Source organism: Triturus cristatus, chromosome 8 (assembly GCF_964204655.1).
Source record: "Triturus cristatus chromosome 8, aTriCri1.1, whole genome shotgun sequence".
Lineage (NCBI taxonomy): Eukaryota > Metazoa > Chordata > Amphibia > Caudata > Salamandridae > Triturus > Triturus cristatus.
The window spans coordinates 718,056,920-718,077,989 of NC_140591.1; the positions used below are offsets into that span (position 1 = coordinate 718,056,920).

At 42.0% G+C, this 21,070-nt stretch overlaps 1 protein-coding gene across 2 annotated transcripts in view; it reads right to left on the reverse strand.

Annotated features, from left to right (window-relative positions):
• The window catches only part of CLDN10 (claudin 10), a 410,839-nt gene that overhangs the window by 145,231 nt on the left and 244,538 nt on the right, over window positions 1–21,070 (reverse strand). The window contains exons 3-4 of one of the 2 annotated variants that reach the window (XM_085620447.1): window positions 15,870–15,951; window positions 3,176–3,283 (exon numbers count right to left, since the gene is read on the reverse strand). In XM_085620447.1, coding sequence (XP_085476573.1) covers window positions 3,176–3,283; window positions 15,870–15,951 — 190 coding nt within the window. The remainder of the gene's footprint in view (window positions 1–3,175; window positions 3,284–15,869; window positions 15,952–21,070) is intronic. The other variant, XM_085620448.1, reaches the window with a different exon arrangement.

Here is a 21,070-nt window from a genome sequence, read left to right on the forward strand (position 1 = left end):
CCGTGCTCTCCATGCCACTGGAATCAAGCTGTCCTGGCTGAAGAGGGGTGAAACCCCGAAACCGGTCCTAGGATGCTTGTTTCCAGTCCAGGGAGGGCTTGGCTTGGCAGTTCGGGCTGGACTGTTCCCATGAGGCACAGGGTCAAGACTGATTTGCATATGGCTGGGTTCAAACTGGAATGGCATGGTGAGCAAAAAAAACGATGGATTTAGGCCCAGATCACTGTACTGGGGTGAATGTATGACATTGTTCTGCATTCTGTCCATCAATTGTTGTTTTTGCATTTGTCACCCCGAGTGGGACGGGTATGCTCAGACGTGAGTCCCGTGCTCTCCATGCCACTGGAATCAAGCTATCCTGGCTGAAGAGGGGTGGAACCCCGAAACCGGTCCTAGGATGCTTGTTTCCAGTCCAGGGAGGGCTTGGCTTGGCAGTTCGGGCTGGACTGTTCCCATGAGGCACAGGGTCAAGACTGATTTGCATATGGCTGGGTTCAAACTGGAATGGCATGGTGAGCAAAAAAAACGATGGATTTAGGCCCAGATCACTGTACTGGGGTGAATGTATGACATTGTTCTGCATTCTGTCCATCAATTGTTGTTTTTGCATTTCAACTTATATACAGCAGACCTGGGCAAGATGCTCCATAATGCCAACCTTGCAGTCCCCAAACTCGGAGCTAATAAACTCCAAATTTTACAATATGTGGATGATCTAGTGGTGATGGATCATACTAAAATTGGGCTTCAAAGGGGAGTAGATGCTTTAAACACTTACAACGAGATAAATAAATTCTGATAAAACCAAAATAATAATCTATGGGCGTTGCACTAAAAAAAGCATTCCTTAAATGGCACGTGGGTAAAGAGATAATCTCTGTTTCGAAATCTTATAATTATTTTGGGTGCTAATTGAGTGACTCAGGTACAGCAACTCTGCATCTACACAAAATGAAATCTAAAGTACAGTCAACAATCTACGCCCTGTGCAAATTACATGAGAAAATGCTAAGTCCAATGACCATCCCAATCAGAAAGGTGTTACAATCTAAAATAAGGGCAATGCGGGGTATGCACAGCAGGCATTCCCAGGCAAAACAGACACAATGAAGGAAAAGGCGCAATGCCAGGCGTATAAACGCATATTTAAGCTACCAAAATACCCTCGCAATAGCTGGATTCGCCTGGAGTTCGGCCTGGTGCAACAGAACAAAGAATGTTTGGGTGTGCATGCAAAATACTACTACCAAGTACTTAAAGCTCCGGATGGCAGCTAAAAGTGCATGCTTAAATCAATCTACGGATGGCTAACTAACCCATGGCAAGCCTATATGCACAGAACTGGGGTCAAGAGGACATAAACTACCCGGCCATCAAAAATGCAATCAATAAACAATGCTATTAAATTGTCACGAAAAATTGACTTGGCACATTTAGAAACTGGAGGAGGTCAATCTGGGCTGATTGCAACATATATAGAGCACAAAACCCAGCCTTACCTTCACCAAGCTTTGGGGAGGAAGGCCCTAAAAAACATTCAGTGGGCCAGACTAATGCCCCTCCCAATTAAAGAACTAAATCCCGGGTGGAAATCCCTATGTCATTAAATCAGCTGTAGAATCTGCAATTTCAAAACAGAATCACTGCTACACCTGATGTGCTGCTGCCCCGGCCTGTTACAGTCGCGCCAGAAGTTTTTAAATCCTATATGGCTACGCAAAGGAGTTCGGACAGTGAAAGAAGCAGTCTTGGCTCTAGTTTCTTGTATTCTACCGACTGACTTGGCTAGAATCGGGAGTTACATGGATGAGGTGCATTCCAGACTTGTCGAAGATCAAGATCTCGGCAACCGCGAGAAAATAGACTTGCTGCGGATGGATTAAGGCACATTTTAAAAATGACACAATAACTTCCGTCATAATGCTTTATATATAACAATTTGCTTTTTAACTTAAATTGTATTTTTCCTGAAATGAATTTGGTTAGCATCTCAAATGAATTCTTTTTAACGCTCTGATTTTAAGGCTTTGGTTATACTGCAAATGGTTTTAAGTAACTGTGCAAAAAACATTCATTCAATTTCTTCACTTGCACCCTGTTTTCTACTCAATGAATGATCGTATGCAACTCCTGTGGTAGAGGAATGGGGAGTGGGAGGAGGGGGTTATGTGTTGTTGTTGATGCATTACAATGGGGTTGAACCATTCTATATTGTATGCCAATATGCCAATAAAAATTATACCACAAAAAAGTGGAAGTTGTCTAGGAGGACATTTTAAAAGGGTCAGAGGTTGCTTTTTCATTAAAACTAGAAATAGCAGGTATCTCAAGAATCTAAGAAAACATAGTAGGCTTGCATTGAGGGGTGAGGTCAGAAGGCTAACAGGGGTGTATTTACCAGACTATTTTTTCACACTCATATTTGTAGGTACCAGACTGAGCTATTACCTGATTAGGACTTGACCGACTGGTGCTCCTCCACCTTTGGAACAATAAGATGGTCTTGCGGAGCAAACCCCTGCTCAAAATTTGGAAGTCTTTAGCAAGCAAGAGTAGGTGAAATCTGGGTCTTTAAAGTTTAAAGATTGCAAAATGTCTGCTCAGGTTGCAAACTTTGATTGCTATTCTGCTACTTTCCTTACAAGGAGTATTTGTACAGCAGTAAGAAGCCCCTTCCTTAAAAATGAGGTTGCATAGCTACTAGTCATGTCACCTGCTTCCATTCCTGCCCCTCTGGCATCATTTTACTCAGCTGAGACCTTGACCAGGTTGCTGTATGGATTACATGCTTTCTCAGATTATTTTTGGGTGAAGAAGCGCACTGCACCCCTGCATCCCCTCTGGCTATGTGGTGCTGTGTAGCTGCCTATATGTTTTAGTCCCTCAACCCCCAAACTGTACTACCTAAATGCAGACTATCTAGGCATAATCCTCCTTCTTTCATCCATCTTGACTGTCTCCCTTTGCATTTATTTCTCATACTTCCTTCTACATCACACAGCCAGGCACTGTGCACCAAGACAAAATGCACATAACACCAAAAGCTTCCCACATAGGATCACATATCTGCCAACCATTCATTCTGCCGTGGTGTAGCGAGCTGCCAATCCCTTACTGTGCTTTGGCGCACCCACATAGGGCTATGCAGAGCTATGTAACTGCTAAAATATAATACCTGGGGCGTTTGCTGATTTCTGCAATTGAACAGCAGAAAATACTTCCGCCCACCAAGCAAAGCGTAGCTCCTGCCCATCCAACAAACAATGCGGTTCCTAACTCATACCTGCAAAAAGAAAATGAACACACCGTGTTAGAACAGTATCTGTGAAAACAGATTTTTGCATAATGTATACTGCTGCAAAAATTACCATAAAGGCACAAAGCAATGCATGTGGAACATGACCACTTTTCATCAGGAATAAAATCACCAAATGCATTCAACAAAGGAACATCAGCTCCAGATTAGCACCTTGCCACAAAATCCCACCATACAAGAAAAAAAACATAGGTAGCACACTCTTCTCTGCCCAAGCAGCCAAGCTATGGCACTTATTACCTCCAAGCATAAGATCCACAGATAACTATATATGAAGCCTACTCAAGAGTTGGCTGTTTCCTACATAACCATCATAATCAAACACAGATGTACAGCATATCCCTGTGTATAAACATTTAATTTGATTATATGTATGTATCTAGATATGTGTATTTCTTTGCATAAAAAAGTATAATTAATATGTTTTAAATGTATAGGTATTCTTTAGGTCTGCTTAACAAATGTGCATATTACATATGGTTAAATTTAAATTTAAATCTTGGGCCAAGGTCAGCGGACTCGGTAATTCTCGCCTCGGTGCCTACTCTAATCATGGATCCCACTCAGCAACTCTGGGCAATAGCTTGCTTAATCTCCACTTACGGCCCCATCAGCGCCGGGGATGCTTGTCTTCACCTTGGAGATGCCCAGTAGGGACCATCTCACAGGGAAAGCCAGGATGGGTTCCCCAGCGGTATACAGCGCCGGGACGCCCCGTTGCTGGGGCAGCTGTGCGCTTTACAAGTATACAACATTTACATTTACATTTACATTTACATTTACATATAGATTTTTCTATTATTAACATGTATATAGGTCACTGCATAATATCATATAAATTACTTGATTCAATACTTATTGTTCTCCATTTATTTATTTGTCACAGTATGTAAATATTATCATAACTATTTTATCTACATTTGCGCCACTATTAAAATGTTGAAATAAAAAATTCACAAATAAATTTGCTTAAAATACAGCAACACTTGAAAGCCTGAGTTTATTAAATACTAAAATGTTACCTTCCTTATATATGTACACCCTCTATGTACCTATGTGTATATATATGTATTACTTTACTCCTGCTATAAAGAAATCGTCGTCTCTCCAACACACTACCCTATGCTTCACCCTACACCTCTCTCAATATATCCTCTATCTCCACTCTCTGACTCATCCCAAACCTCATTCTACTACTATGATCTCCAAAATACCCTTCTCTAAATTATTTCCTTGTGTATCCATCCTTAGACTCATCCCAAAAATAATTTTGCTACAATGAACTCTGTAATCCATTTCTAGAGAATCTTCCCTCCTCCATCTCTCCTTTATCCATCCCAAACCTACTCTTACTACTATGATCTCCCAATAAACACTTTCTAGACTCGTTCCTCAACTATCCCTCCATTATATTTTTCAATCCAACTAAACACATTATAGACTTTGCCCTGTTCTATCCCTCCATTATCCTTTTCAATCCAACTGACAGACTCACATGTCCCCCATTCAAATTAATTCATAATTCCCTGTACTAATTCACCACTAATCCTTTTTGGTTTTAGGAGTAGCGTGCTACACACCAAAAAGCGCTTTAATGCCTCATCAGGGGTAGTAAGAGCTATATAAATACAATTACAGTTACATTTGCATTTTCAGCACTCTGGATGCCCCTTGAAAATCCTTATCTAAAGTTGCTATTTCCAATAGTGCCTAGCTTGCAGCACCCACAGCAATGTCCTGAATTTTTATCAATGCATGCCTGTAGGAAGCTGGCTCTGTAAATACTGTACCAAAGTAAGGTAGTGTGCACAGAGTCCAGTGGATCTCCAGAGGCATAGCAAAGGCTAAATTAGAAAATCACTAACAGCTCTCTTTGTGGGTGTGTGGATGAGCAGTTAGGATTATCAGGAGGGTGTGTTAAGCATTTATTGTATTCACTCAATCACGGACTGATTACACACACTCAGAGACAGAATCCAGTCCAATTAGATAAGTTTAAAAAAGGTATACTTATGTTTTATTTCTAGAACCAAGCAGAACTTGGCACAGGTAGGTAAAATGTACTTTCAAGTGCAAATCCTGACAGGGAAATGCAGTTGTAAATAGAATTTTAATTGCTACAGGTTTGTATTTGCTTTTAAAACAGTTTAGAATACATAGAAGTTGCTTTGATGTTTTTTGCGTTACTTTTGGATTACGTCGACTTCTCGGGGTGATATGCCTAGATATCACACCGTGGATCCTATAATACAAAGGTAAGTAAGACACTTTTTGATTTAAAGCACAGTTACTCTTTTTTCATACAAAAACAGTTCAACAGAACATTTTAGAAACAAAACTCATTAACACTGGTTTCTTTTGGAAAGGAGGATTATCGGTTTGCAGGTAAGTAAACGACCTGCGAGAATAGTTTTTGGGGGTTAGAATCAAGGTTCCCCAAGGTTCAGTTAGGCACTCAAATTGTACAACCAGAGGCACTGAGGCAGCCGGGTGCAGAGTGCATCAGCCCAATGTTAGCCAATGGGGTGAAAGGGGCCTTCGGTCAGGGACTGGTAACGAGCAGGCCACTTGGGTAAGGGAACAAAGTTACTGGGATTAGGTTCAGCACTGCAGGGGCCAACAATCAGCACAGGAGCTGCACCACCATTGGCACAGAGGCGGCCTGATACAGACTGCAAAGACGATGTCGGAAGCCCTGTGGTTTGCAATGGTGATCTCAGGTTTGAAGAAAATGCTACATGCTCGGGCAAGGAGGTTTACTGTAGGTGCCCACAGGCAGGAGAGGTGAGTTGGGTTCTTGGGATCTGCCTGGACATCATTAGTTGGGCCACCCAATGCTGTGGGGCATCGGGTGCTGAGGTGTCTTTAGGCGTCGGATCTTCTTACCAGTTCCGGTCATAGTTGGGGATACCCTTGAGGTTGAGCCTGCAGGCGTCAGATTAATGCTCGAAGTAGGTCAGGGATCACCAGATCCTAGGTCAGGTTCGCTGGGGTGACCTCCTTGTGGGGTTGGGCCACTCGAACTCAGGCCGTGAGCGTCAGGTGCAGAGCGGTGCAGAACTATGGAGTTGCCTTGATCCTGGTTCTGTGTTGGAGTCTTTGTTGAGCAAATCCGGTGGTCACGGGTGACAGAGTCTTTCAGATGATTGTAGGGCACGTTTCCTCCAGGTTCTGAATGGCTGCTGGACACCCCAGGGTTTCCGCTGTAGGTAGGTCGGAGTTGGGACAGATCGGTAGGGCTGGGGCCTAAGCAGTTGGTGTCCTCTTCTTCCTGGTTCAGCACAGCTCTTCAGTCCTTCTTCTTTCTTTTTCGAATCTGAGGAGGCAAGGTTCATGGTCGCCCCTAAATACTACATTTAGGGGCATTACAGGGATGTGCAGGTCAGGACCAATAGGTCACTTCCCTGGGATGAGTATATCCCCTATTATGCCACCCTCCAGTAGAAGGGGGTCATGAGTCCCTCTCTAATTGGGTGGGTCCTCTCATCTTCAAGATGGAGGGAATAGAGATGTGTGCTTCATCTCGCCACCCCCACCTGAGGGGTGGGGTTGGGAGAGGTGTAGGTTGGCAAAGGTGGGCACAACTTGGTTTTCCTGCCGATTCTCCCTCCCAAAGTGGGGGTCAGTACTGGTGGGAGCCAGTTGCTGGGGGCAGCAAAGGGCAGGGACAGCTTACATAGGCAGCAGGGCTTTGAAGCTTCCTCTTCGTTGAACCAGTCCATCCTGGGGAGGAGGCATGACACCTCTGCCCAGGATGGGCTTGTTTTCTGGACCCAGAGAGCGGAGGCTCTCTACCCAGGGGTCCTGAAACCTGTCTGGTGGTGGCAAATGGTGGGCAGCCATTTAGGAACCACACAAGGGCTGGTCCTTTTTTCAGGGGGGCATCTCTAAGATATCCTATGAGTGCATTTAACATTAAATCCCACACTGGCATCAGTGTGGGTTTAATGTGCTGAGAAGTTTTCTATCAAACTTCCCAGGTTTCAGTAAAGCCATTACAGAGCTATGGAGTTCGTAATGACCAACTACCAGACCATATACTTCTTATGCCTTTACTACACTTGCAGGGCCTTATTTATAAAGGCCTGCAACACTTTTATGCTTCCGTTGCATCACTTTTTGTGCACGTTGAACCATATTTGCAAGTTGACGCATCTTGGCAGATGCTTCACCTTTTAAAGTCCTGCGCCACTTTATACCTGATTCAGGTATAATGGTTGCAGGGTGGGCATTACCCCACATCAAAGCCTCATAGAAGTGGCGCATTGAAATCACCACTTCTAGGACACCATTGCATCAAAAACCTTACACCTGCTTCATGGCAGGCATAAGGGTGGCGCAGTGCATTGAAGATAGGCCTCCCCCACACATTGCTGGAGTTGCGACACAACTCTAGCAATGTGTGACTTTTGCACTGACAGATACGTCAGGATTACTAATGTACCTGCCTGTCCTAGCGACATGGAGCATGGTACAATAAATACGGCGCATCCATTATGTCGCAAGGAAGGGGCAGTGAAAAATTTTGCATCCCTCTTTTGTCACAGTGATGCAACAGTTTTCATAAAGGAAGCCCACAATGTCTAAGAATAGACTTAGACACTGTAGGGGTACAGCGCTCTTGCAACTGTACCCACACCTGTGGGCTAGTGCACCCTGCTAGAAGGGCAACTTACCTAGGCCCCAGGCAGTGGGTTGCATGCGTGGCACACAGGGATGTGTGTCATGTGGACTCTTCACTTTTCTCTGCACCAAAACAAGCAGCCTGCAATGGCAGTGTGTGGGTGTTAAGGTGCAGGGTCTCCAAGGGTGGTACAATAGGTACTGCAGCCTTTAGAGGCCTTTCCCGGTCACAGTACATTTTACAAAGGCCTTAACTGTGGCCAGAGATGTGTCAATTGCGGATACAAAGGTACAGTTTTAGGGAAAGTACAAGACCCTGGGAACCTGATTGGCAGGGTCCCAGGGCACATCAAGTCGACATGTATCAAGTATCAGGCAAAAAGTTGGCGGCAACCATGAAAAAAGGGGCACTTTCCTACAATGCCTTGACGAAAACTATTACTGATGTTATGCTTCTTGTCTCTAGAAATATTTTGACAAGTCAATGATTTCTTTTTGTTGTGCTGTACTGTTGCAGTCTTCTACTCTTAATAAATTGCATCTATACCGTTTCTGACTGCTAGTTGTGATCACAATGAATGTCCTTTTAAGTTTTCATGTTTTTCTAAGTTTGCCAAGGATCCAAGTCTAGTTTAAAAAATATATATTTTTCTCCTATTTGGCGGGGTTTATTACAATACAATGTCAAAATACATGCCTTTAATTCCTGTTGTTATGGTATAGGGATTTGGGAATCACCTCCTAATCTAATGATGTCTCTTCAGACTGTGTCCTTCTATTCCCTAGGGGTAAGTCAGGATGAGCGATGCCAACACAGAGCCTCATTTGTACCCATTGTTGCTGGTGGTGAGCACTGGCATTCATTTTTGGTAACAGGGACTTATTTTGTAGACTTTGACTTATAGCAAGGTAAAAAATTTAAAAAGAAGCAGGAAGCGGAAGACAGGGAAAGAGCGACAAAGGGAGAAAGCAGAGATGAAAAGTAATCAGGAAAATTGACAAAAAGAGACATCAAGTGAAGGGTGGTTGAAGAAAACAGTGAGGTGGACTCAGAACTTGGCAGCATTGGTTGTTGGCAACCCAGGTATTTGTCAGCACTGGCGCTGGGCTCTTTCTTTGGGCACATTCTGAATGGCTGGAGTGAAGTTAGTTGTCTGTTACTCAACATATTAGTGGTTAAAATGCTTGTCAATACCTGTGTACCCATGAAAAAAACAAAAAGACCTACCAGTAAATTTCCCCAAAATGTATCTTAGACTGGCTGCATCAAAGATATACAGAACTATAAGGTCCTTGGCTAAGTGTGGTCCTTGACAAGGTTGGACAACTCCATGTTCTGCAAACTCTGGAACAGGAAGTATTTACCAATACCATTATCCCGAGGTGAGATATTTAATGCGTGTGGTAAATACCTCCTTTTCCAATTTTCAAGTTTTTAACTTGCAAATGGAGCATGACATATAGAATTGGTATGTAACACACCGAATTCTGTATGATTTGCCTTTTTTACGGTCATTTTCCCCGATACATTTCGGCAGGTTTGACTTGCCAGAATCTATTGAGAGAAAAACTATAAGGGTGCAATAATTAACACACTTTGAGGCATATTTACAAGAGTTTATCGCCACAGGAACATCACTTTTTATGACGTTCCTGTGGCGATAAACCCTCTGCCTTATTTACAAGGTGGCATTAAGCCACTTAATGTGGCTTAGCGCCGCCTTGTGTATAAGGGTCCCTTTCACGCAGCACTAGTTAGTTCGAAAGGAGCGGTCAATGGGTGTTGTGGTGGGCGTTCCAGCGCAACACCCATTGCTTTTTGAAGCTGCCCCCTATTTACAAGGGTGGCATAAATATAGGTAGTGCCAAAATTAGGACCAAAAAAAACCTGGTCTTAACATGGCCAAACAAGGAGAAATTATTCATTTCTCCTCATTTTTGCTATTTCTATGTGTGCTGCATTGTGCAGCACACATAGAAACAGCAAATCGCAATGAATTAGTTTATGTGAAGGAAGGTGCCTCTTCCTACACATAAACAATCATTAAGAAAATGACGATTTGCAACTCCTATGTGTGTTGCACAATGCATCACACATAGGAGTTACAAATAAACATTAGTAATTGTTTATGTGCAGGAAGGAGCACCTTCCTGCACTTAAACAATAATTCCCTCAACGCAGGAGCAAGGGTGGCTGCGTTGGTGTTAGGCAGCTAAATTTAGTGCCAGTGCTAGGGATTATGTGGGTGTGCGCCATATCAATGTAAATACGGTGCATCCCTGCATTTTCATAATGGCGGGGCACGGCGTAAGCAATTTTGGCTTAACACCGCGTTCCGCCATTCTCTTGTAAATATGCCCCATTATTACACAACTCCTAATTCCTATCAGTGTGCTATCTCTTGTTAGCATAGGGATCGGAATCTAAATCAGCAATTGCAATGAGATCTTAAATAGAAATTCTGTTTTATCAACAAGCAGGAAACATAACAACAACTAATATTAGTAAATGAAGTAGTCTTTTAAAATGCAGACCCTAAAGCAAATTCCGATTAGGTAAATTAGAGCCCAGTGTAAATAATGTTTTATTGTCACAAAGCCTTCCTTTCCCACAATCACAGACTTCGATAGAGCAGAACACAGTCACAATGTACCAAAGGACCTTTGCTAGTTGGAAATGATTTTCCAACTTGCAAAGTACAATTTGCGTACCCTTGTGAATCGAAAGGTGGATGGAACATGAACATGGGACTCCACTCCACTCCTCCTATGGAGTGGCAATGGAATGAATCAGAGCTCTGCAACCATCGTTTTGGGCCTAGCCCCTTAATACTATTAGTAATTCTGTGAATTCTACTGAACGTTAATTTTACATTGCACCGGAGTAGTACACCCTTCACACTGCAAACTATAGGTTAAGCTTCAAAGCAGTGTGCAAAAGCACTAACACTTTGCGACCCAACCGATAATACATTTGTCCATAGTCCGGTCCGTGCAGGTAACAGCCGTGGGGCCAGCTAAGGGGGGATTTCGAGGGACGATGCAGAGGAAAAATCAAATAAATAATTACTTTCCCTCGACATCGTCCTTTGAAATCCCCCCTTACATGGCCCCACCGCTGTTACCTGCACGGACCGCGGCTGCATTTGTGTGTGCAAAATTACTGCACATTTCCGGGAGTGCCTAAATAGAAGTGAAATTGAGTAGTCGTGTTAATTGGCGACAATCTGTGCTTCCAATTAGTACTCTTGGAATTCTTTGTGGATTCTGGAAAAAAACGGAAATTTACTCCTAAACTTGGGCTTAAACTTTCACAGGAAAATTTCTGATTTTTCCAAGAGAGTTTTGTGAATCAGACCTTTTCACATGGCCCCGTGAAAAAATCGAAATGAGACCTCTCACTGAGGTAGAACACCCTAATTAGCAAAGTGGATAGGTTTGCCTGCATAAGCACATGCTATTCGAGGGGCCACAGGATTTTGAATTTGACATTCAGTGAGAAATTTGACTTTTCTATGACAAGATTGACATGTTTCAATAGGAGGTGGCAAATGTTCCTCATTAATGAGGCTGTAGTAGTGTGTGTATTGTACCGACCGTTTACAAAGTTCACCCCACAAACCGAATCATCTCTTTATATTTAATAAAGGGGCGTTGTTAAAGATAGCAAAAGCTTTAATGTGTTATTGCAAATGGATATATTTCACATGCCTCTGAGCAATGGCTATTGGCCTGTTTGAACAAACTCACATTTTCAGCACATAAAGAACCTGAAACCTTTCCAAGGAACACACAAATAAGGGGCATATGTATCAAAGGATTTTGTATTCGCAAACGCTGCGAATCGCAAAAAAACAGCGTTTGCGAATACAAAATCGCAAAAGGAGATGTATGAGGCATTTCAGTCTCGCAATCTTAAGGAATCGCTAAATTTGCGATTTCTTAAGTTTGCGTAAGCATTTAAGAAATCGCAAATTGCGATTTCTTAAATGCAATGTAACACACACCCAAGTTGTGCGATTTCTCTTTAAGAAATCGCAAATTACCACCAACTTCAAGTTGGTGGTAAGTTGCGATTTCTTTGAAATATGCACTTTTTTGCATATTTCAAAGTGCCATGTGGTGCACATACATGCCCTTAGGGCATGTATGTGCGCCATATGTGCACACATGCTGATTTCAGGGGTGCATCAGGGTGTCATCATGACACCCTTGCACCTTTGAAAATATTCTCAATTTGCGATTAGCAAATAGCGATTCGCAAATTGAGAAGGACTTCCCATTCATTGCTATGGGCCTCCTGGCCCATAGGAATGAATGGGAAGGTATTCCTTAATTGCGATTTCGCAATTTGCTAATCGCAATTAAGGAATTTTAAGAAATCGCAAAATTTGTGCGATTTTTTAAATACATCCCGTTTTGCAATTCTCAAATAGCGATTCTCAAAAAATCGCTATTTGAGAATCGCAAATGGAGATGATGATACGTATGCCCCTAAGTCAAGTAGCGAGTCCAAAATTTGAATTCAATGATCATGATTCTAATGCCAGCAACCTAGCGACTGTTCTATATCTGAATTTCATCATCCTCAGCAGAATAAAAAGGTGTCAAGCCTGAGAGGGTTAAATCCCGTGGTCGACATTAAGGCTGCAAACCAGTGTAATAAACAGCAACCAACACAGAAAGACGCTGGGTCAATTCCCAAAGGGATTTTTTTGCCATAAACAACTCTTTACGGCCAAAAGTGGCCGGATTTACATATGCTAAGAAAACTGATGGACATTAATTTACTCTCTCAACAAAAAGTGTGAATCGAGCATTAAACAATGTAGTTAGCCTTGTGAGTTTATGGATGGTCACAAACGTCAATTTGTGAGCATTCACAAGCTCCTCTATGGCCATTTCCCACCCTGGAATGGTCTGAGATTTGCAATTCCTAATGCCTAGAGTAAATCCCTTTTTAAAGAGGGAAGGGAAACAGAACATCTACAAACTTTCAATAACGATACATATAGAGTGTCCTTCTGAGCCTCACGGCACGGGGAGCAATGAGAGGAAGTGCTTGCCGCACCTAGACTCCACCCCACTAGGAGTGGGAAATAAATAACAATTTTTTATATGTAACCCTCACGATATATTGGTGTCCCGCTTCATCATAGGGTTTACTCTGACTCTTAAAGCTCAGGGTACAGGGATGTGTACCATGTCAGCTCTTCACTTTTCTCTACACCAACACACGCAGCCTGCAATGGCAGTGTGTGGTGTTAAGGTACAGGGCCTCAAAGGGTGGCACAATAGGTGCTATAGCCTTTAGAGGCCTTTTATGGTCACGGTGCCCTTGGTACCCATGGTACCTTTTACACAGGGTTTACCTGTGGCCAGAGATGTGCTAATTGTGGGTGCAAAGGTACAGTATTAGGAAAGAACACAGGCCCTGGAAACCTGATTGGCTGTTTCCCAGGGCACATCAAGTCAGGTTGGATCAGTTGTTGGGCAGAAAATGGGGATTAACCATGCATACAGGGGCACTTTCCTCAGTGGTGGCTGGCATCTACTGAGGGAGGGGGAAAGGGAAAAGAAAAGAAAAGAAGATGAAAAACACTTACCGGATTTTGACGACGTCCTCCTCTCACTCCGACCTCTTCCACATGGACTGCAGGGCAGGCCCAGAAAACTCCCTCAACCAATCGTGGCCTTCTCACTTGCTGTTAACCAGCATGCGAGCAGTGCCCAGATTGGTTGGAGCGGCCTCTGTCGACGCTCCAGAGGGATCTGAATGCCTGCACTTTCTCTCAACCTAGCTGTCTTAAGATAGCTAGGTTGAGAGGTTTAAAGTGCGCATGTGTGGCTGGCGCAAGACAGCCAGCCAAAGGGAGATGCGCACTTTAAACAGTGCAAAAGCAGCCCTATGCCCACCACTCCTCCCTGCTGCCACTCAGCAGTCCCCGCCCCATACTGACGCTCTGTTCAGGACGGGTGGATGAAAAATAAAATGGTAATGAATTGCCATTTTATTTTTAATCTCAGGGGCTTTGAGAGGTACTTAAGTGGGGCAACACTCCTCCACTCCAATGGAGGAGCTGCTCCTGACTTTCCTACAAGGACCTATCACCCTTCTCCTTTCTTAGGTTACAAAGGATCTCTCTACTCTCCAGGACTGGTCTTCACACTCCCAGCTCTTTGTTTCCAAGCATCTCCAAACTTCTTCAGGGTGTAGAGTAAAGAGATTCTCCACTTCATGAAATGTTTTTCCCTTGGAGAAAAATTGAAGACAAATGTCACATTCCACATAGGCACTGATGTCTCTCATTGCTCATTTGCAATATGCGCACAATTTTGCCTTGTGCAACTACCATTCTTTAAAAATATCATGTGACTTTCCTGGCTCTTGTAAAGCTGAGTTGGGCACAGCTTTCCAGACATGCTACTGGGAATATATCTAAATTCTCAAACGGCACACATCTGCGGGCATATGTAGGAATGAGTGTACGTGTGTAGGCATTACTTTTTTCCTGACTCAGGCCCTTTATGTCACAACTACTGGCATATGTAGGGATGTGTGTACATGTGTAGGCATAACTTTTTTCCTAACTCAGGCCCATCACGTCAAAGATTTCTCTTAAAGGGTACACTTGCCATTTTCACAGACTCTAGGTTGGTGGTGTCTCATGGTGCAGAGTTCTGTCTGTGCGTCGTTGTTCTCTCTAGTGTGGAAGGCCTATCGGTGTGTCAGGACTTGTGGGCTTCTCTATCTCAAAGCACATATGTTGACTGAGTCATCTGCTAAGCTACTCATTTCCATCTGGTGGAATCTGTATGGGGATTTGGTCTTGCAGCTTTCATGAAAAACCTACAAAGGTGTGTTTAAGGGGTCTTATACTTGGACACTGTAGATTTCCCAGTATTAGTGCAGTGGTTTGGGCCTTGAGACCATACCTAACATCCATCTAAGCAATTGTCTTGAATTATGCCTCAGGGTCCACTAGGGTTGTTGAGGACTTTCAAACCTCTCCACCACCATGCAGGCATATTCATTAGATGATGCGCTTAATCAATGTAGATTTCCCAAAGAGTGTAGAAGTGATTATAAAACATTAGTTGTTAGTAGCAGGTGCTGTCACTTGATAAAACCACCTTAACTGAACATTAAGATAAGGGGTCAAACTCAATAAATGCTGCAGTTTATTATATGTGTCTAAGATGTAGTAAATGATCCCAGAACCTTTTGTTTAAAGCAATAACTTATTACCTCACATTAAAATATACAATTTGTTACACATCCTTACCATTACTTAGCATACATTTAGCATATTTCAAAAGAGAAGAAAGGGTTGAGTGTAGGACATATTAAGAAAATCTCCCGCCCTCACATTCTATCATTCTCTTACGATTTCCAAGCCTATATGTGTCACCTGACTTCAGAGCCCTCAGTCTAAAGGCAGAGCCTGGCTCTTGCATTTCATAGACAGCACCAAGAGATGATTTTGCATCTAATGTGTGATGGTTATGTTTTCACACTCACTGAGGCACAACATAGGCGGACAGCTTGTGAATGCTATAATATTACAAAATGTCCCATGCATGTTAGCAAGTAAACTATGAGAATTAATATGAACATAATCTATGCCTACTGAATGTCCCATGCATGTTGGCAAGTAAACTAGGAGAATTATTATGAATATATGCCTACTGATACAGTGACGTAGGTGTAGAAAAAACATGCATCATATCAATATCAAAGTGTTGGGTACATCAAACAAGTTTGTTGTTTGGCGCCCAGGAGAAAAATCCACACTTTTGATCTCTGCTACCACTGCAGACCAAGAGGCTGTTAAATTGAAGAAGTATCTAACTTTAACAACCACTTTATTTCGATTTTTAATTTTGCTTTGATTGTAAATTAAAAGAGAGACAAGATAATAAAACTTACTTTGCTGCAATAAAACTTGGATCAAAATATTCAGATGTAGTCTTGTGTGCATATAGAGAACAAGCGCTCAGAGATGACAGTCCTGTAAAACATGCAATGAACAGTCAGTAACGTGTATGAGCACAGATGTTACACATCCGCAGGTCAATATATTGTGCATCTAGTAGATTTGGGAAGTTGCAGCCTCCAAAGTGTGGACTGATGACAACAAGTGTGCTTTATCTTGAATATTTTAAGACTTGGCCTTAATGAAATGTATAATAAGCAATTGAGGTGGCAGTCAATATTTTTCCCAAATCTCTCAATTTCTTCTTATTTCGTCCTAAACCACAGTCATACCATACATAGGACTTAAAGAATAGAAAAACAGTGGCACATACAGATTTGAGATTGTGGAGTTTGTATGAGCTTTTGCTGCACTAGGCGAATTTGTGCTGTATTTTAACGATATTATTTATTGCATTAATGCTTTCATCAACGTGCTGTCACACTGTTTTATGTATTGCGTGTTTTATGGATGCATTTTCCGAATAAACATTCTCGACTTTCTGACTGACAAGCATATTTTCACACCTTTTAAACCCTATTTTCTTAGAGTTTTTTTTCCTCTATGAAAATGTTCTTCTACTTTTAGTGTGCGGATGAGTTTCAGCCACTCATGAGTTCTACAAACTGATTAATGAATACATAAATTAGAACAAACAGGGCGGGATTGGTTAATGTTGCTGTTGGCCTTGCTGAATCTCCTCTTCGCAGAATTCCCCTCTGCAGCCCCTTCTTAGCTTCTGAGCCTTCACCAGGGGCTAGGGCAAAAACAACACTTTGGTATGCAGAAATCAAGTGTGGGTGGTGACCTCCGCTATGTTTGCGGAGGTCACAACGTTTTTTTTACTGCGCATTCCACTTGTAATACGGAGTCTGGGGGAAAAAAATAAACTCCCAGTTGCTGCTAAGAGGAGTTTACTAGTGCTGGCCACTTATGCACAAAGATTACTAACCTTAGGTCTTGAGGCACCGCGTGCTTGGCATATGCTTGCCTGAACTTCAAAAGAAGACGTTGCTGCTAATGCTTTTGCTTAAAGAAAGAGAATTTAACATGGGATAGAGTAGAAGTGGCTGCTGAACAGTGACAATCACATATCTAAGAAATTAACATCTGTTTATGTTTCTTTTATTAATAGTGTATGTTTGGGCTTAATGTGCTACGCCAATGAAAAAGATGGCGGTGAAGATGTACATCAGTTGGGACATGCGCGGTGTGATAAAATTGTGACCCGCTGACGGGATCGTTGACAGGCTGCCAAGAGCCAAGGACAAGTCGTTGTGGGAACACATTCATCGACTGTAGATTCCTATTGAAAAATTGTTTAAATTGATACATCAGAGGCATGGGAAAATAATAAGGCAGAATAATAAATGAGCTAAAGGGGAAGGGTTTTGCTAAACAAAGAATTAGTTAAGAAATTAAACATGACAGAATGAGGTGATGACAACTCCCCTGCCCCTGCCCAATCACAGTCCATGATTCATTGATATTTGCAACTTTTGAGGGTGGGACATGCATAATTAAAGAGTATAACTAGAGTGACTTAAGTTAAGAAAGGGTTGACGTCGATGCTGAGTGAGGTGTGGGCGAGAGCTGCTGCTGAAAAGAAGAGAACAGACTGGGAAGATTCATTCCTGAGAGAGAGCTTGATTAGATTGAAGATTTGCGGAAGAATATCGAGGAGGGAGAGAGTGTAAGAGAGGGATGCGTTCCGGTGTGTCGGGGTTCTAGAGAAGTGTAGTAAGTATTATCCTATCCTGCTCCTGTCCTATAGTCTTTGTCACCTGATTCTTGAGTCAGGAGACCCCCACCAGTCTTTTGGCCAGAGGGTTGGTTATCTCCGTTTCACCATTTGGTAAATATTATTCTGTCTTAAATTTGCATATCAATTGCAAATGTATGATTTATTATGTCTTTTGTCTCTTCATCTATTACTCCTAATGCATTAATTGTTGAATGTGTCTATAAATTGAATGTATTTGATAAACAAATTTTCTCTCCCATGAAAGTTGATGGAGTTTGCGCTGTGAATCTGTACAAATGAGCATTCATTTTGACTGAGTTATTAGATAAAATCAATTGAATCTTACCCGGAGTCTGTGATTATTTTATTGAGAGTTATAAGATAAATAGAAGGAGTAATACTGACGTCACAAGGATCGCACTTGCATTGGTCAGACAAGTAGGTGCTCTGATTGGTCAGTAGACAGGTAGCATGCTGGTATTAGATAAAGAAGGGAATACGTAGTAAGCCCTGATTGGATTGTTGGTGTGAGTCACGCAGGCATTGGACGAGTTTTGGCTAACAGGCTTCGTGAGAACACGGAAGCGTTTTTTTGGGGGGGGATTTTGTCGAGTGAATTAGATAAAAGAACGAGAAAATGAAGTTGATTAATAAGATCAAGAATTTTTTTAGGAAGGACAAGTGCATAGTAACTAGGGAGGGAATTCTTATGCCACCTCCCAATACGCAGGTTTCCTATATGTTGATGTAAAGTGGATATCATATGTGTATATGGTTGGAAAATTGGGTGGAGTATACGAAAGATTATGGCGTTTTAGCCTTCCCTGTACATGGTACATTTCATGTAAGAAATCTTCAGAATTTGAGAAATAGGATGAATTTGTTAGAACAAAATCCTAAGTTAACACAGTATGAGGCTTTGGAAGAATGGGAAGTAGAGGCATTTGAGCATGAGAAATACAGAGGAAGCATGAGAATTAATAGAGGATTTTCACCCAGATACCCATTTGACACTCGAGGAGATCAAATGAAAAGATGGAGAAGGGCTGTAGTAACCAATGGTTTGTATCCAGTATTGATGGCCGAAGATCAAAAAGGAAGCAAATGTAAAGAAAAGACGAAAAACCTGGGTGTGGCAGGAATAGGGTGTGATGAATCTGATGATGAGTTGTTGGAGGATATTTTAGTAGGAAGACCTCCGCCTTATCAGGAAAGTGCTATAGATACAACTCCAAGTGATCCTACGATGGGAACTCCATTAGTTCCTCAAGTTCTATAAGATCCAACAGTCATTCGAGCATCACAAGAAAAAGACAGGGATGCATTGAACAAAACCAAAGAAGAGATAATTCAGAAAATAAATCAGTTAGGCTTAAATGCGGAAGTACTGATAGTACCAGTAACTATTGGTCCTGTTATTCCATTGTATGGTGATAAACGAGGTACACCAAAATCGCAAAATGTGGTAGTCCCACAGAATAGTGCTAGAAAGGAGATAGTCATGTTAGAAGATTAAACTAGTGAAAGTGGTTCGAATGTTTAATTATTGGATCTCCCAAATATTGAGAGTGTGACTGAAACCCTAAAGAGAATTTCACCCATAGATGCAAGGAGGAGAGTGTCAACTGTCACTCCAGTGGCAGGAAGTTCTGCTGGATTTTCCCCTGAAGATCTGGAGGAATGGTCAAAAGGATTAGAAAAACAGAAAACCCCACCAAAAACTATAGATGTAAGTAAGTTAAGGGTGGATTTAGAAGAAATGATCATTCGTACAATAAGTCTTGAAAGACTAGGTGCATAAGGAGATGAAGAGTTGTTGTTTCTGTGTAAAAGTATAATTTGGAGGGCAAAGAACTTACATGAGAAAATAGCTGAAGTGGCATTAGAATTTGGGTAGATATAGAAAAGTCAAAAGTACTACAAAAACCCTATAGATCTGAATCTACTGAGAAGGACTTAGAAAGCTTGAATGCATCAGGAAGGAGATTACAAATAAGGGAATTGATGCACCTTTTGAAGAAATGGGGAGATGTAGATCGATTGAGAAGTAGATGGACAAGGAAAAGAGATGAAGCAGCTACAAAAGAGGTATCTACATTTCTGTTGAAAGAAGTAGAAAAGGTTGAAAGGATGTGTCCGATGAGAGAAGTTCCAGGTGGTGGTTATGTTTATGTTTCCCCTAAAGACCTAGATTGGGTTAAAATAGACATAACAACTCAAGAGCCTAAGGACTCAGTGCATGCATACAATGAAAGGCTGCTACAGGTGTTTAAGCAGTATAGTGGATTTGAGAACATTGGTGATAAAGATATGGGACATTTTGTAAATAAGTTTGTCTATGGGCTAAGATCAGAAATTAGCCAGATGATTCAGCAGCATATGCTTTGTTGGCAAAGTAGGCTGATTGATGATATTTTAAAGTATGCAAAATACTGCAGCGAAGACATTGATGCAAAGCATAAAAAGTTAAAAGAGAAAATTATGTAGGCACAAGTGAAGATAGCAGAATGCCAAGAAGCAATTTCTGGTTTCACAAAATGATAATCAGATGAATGGACAGAATCAGAATAGTCAAGTGTCGAATGAAAGCAAGGGAAAGGGACACATGAGTAGAGAAGAAGAGAAAAAGAAATATCCTTGTCATGGGTGTGGAAAGCTTGGACATTGGAAGAATGAGTGTAGAAATATTCAACAGAATAATGGGGTAAATCAAATTTTAAATCCGAAGATGCAGAATGAGTGGTTGTGAATCAACAGCAACAGATAGTTACTCCTCAGTTACAGGTGCCACAAGCCCCTTTGCCCAACAATGTGAATGCTCAGGTGCAGAGGTACAGTGTGAACACCGGATTCCGTGGAGAAAGTGTTAAGAATACACAGATCATTCAGCAATATTGGATGCAAAGTGATGCAAGTGAATTGGGGATGTCGCAATGACGGTGCCTGAGGGGGATGGAGGAGTGCGCATCCTTGGCGGTAGATCAGTCAGGCCCATTTGTTGATAGAAAGGTTGAAGTAAACAACATCACTTTCCTAGTGGATACTCACGCTACCCGTTCTACTGTAAGAACAGCAGAAATCCCAAACCTACCCCTCTCGGGAGAAACTATCCAAGTTGTAGGAGTCTCAAATAAGCAGATTAGGACCTCAATCACAAAACCAATAGAAGTGAATATTGGAAATTTCAGAGACATGCATCGATTTGTGGTATGCGACTCAAGTCCAGTAAACCTATTAGGTAGGGACTTGTTGTGCAAGATGAACTGCACCATCTTTTGTACGCCTGATGGTGTGGCTTTCCAAACACCAGATGAAGCTGTAGCTTTCAAAATGATGCTAGCTAAACAGGGAACAGAAGTGGATGAGATGTTTTCACTTCTTACTGAAAGTGATTTGCCTGAAGAAATAAGA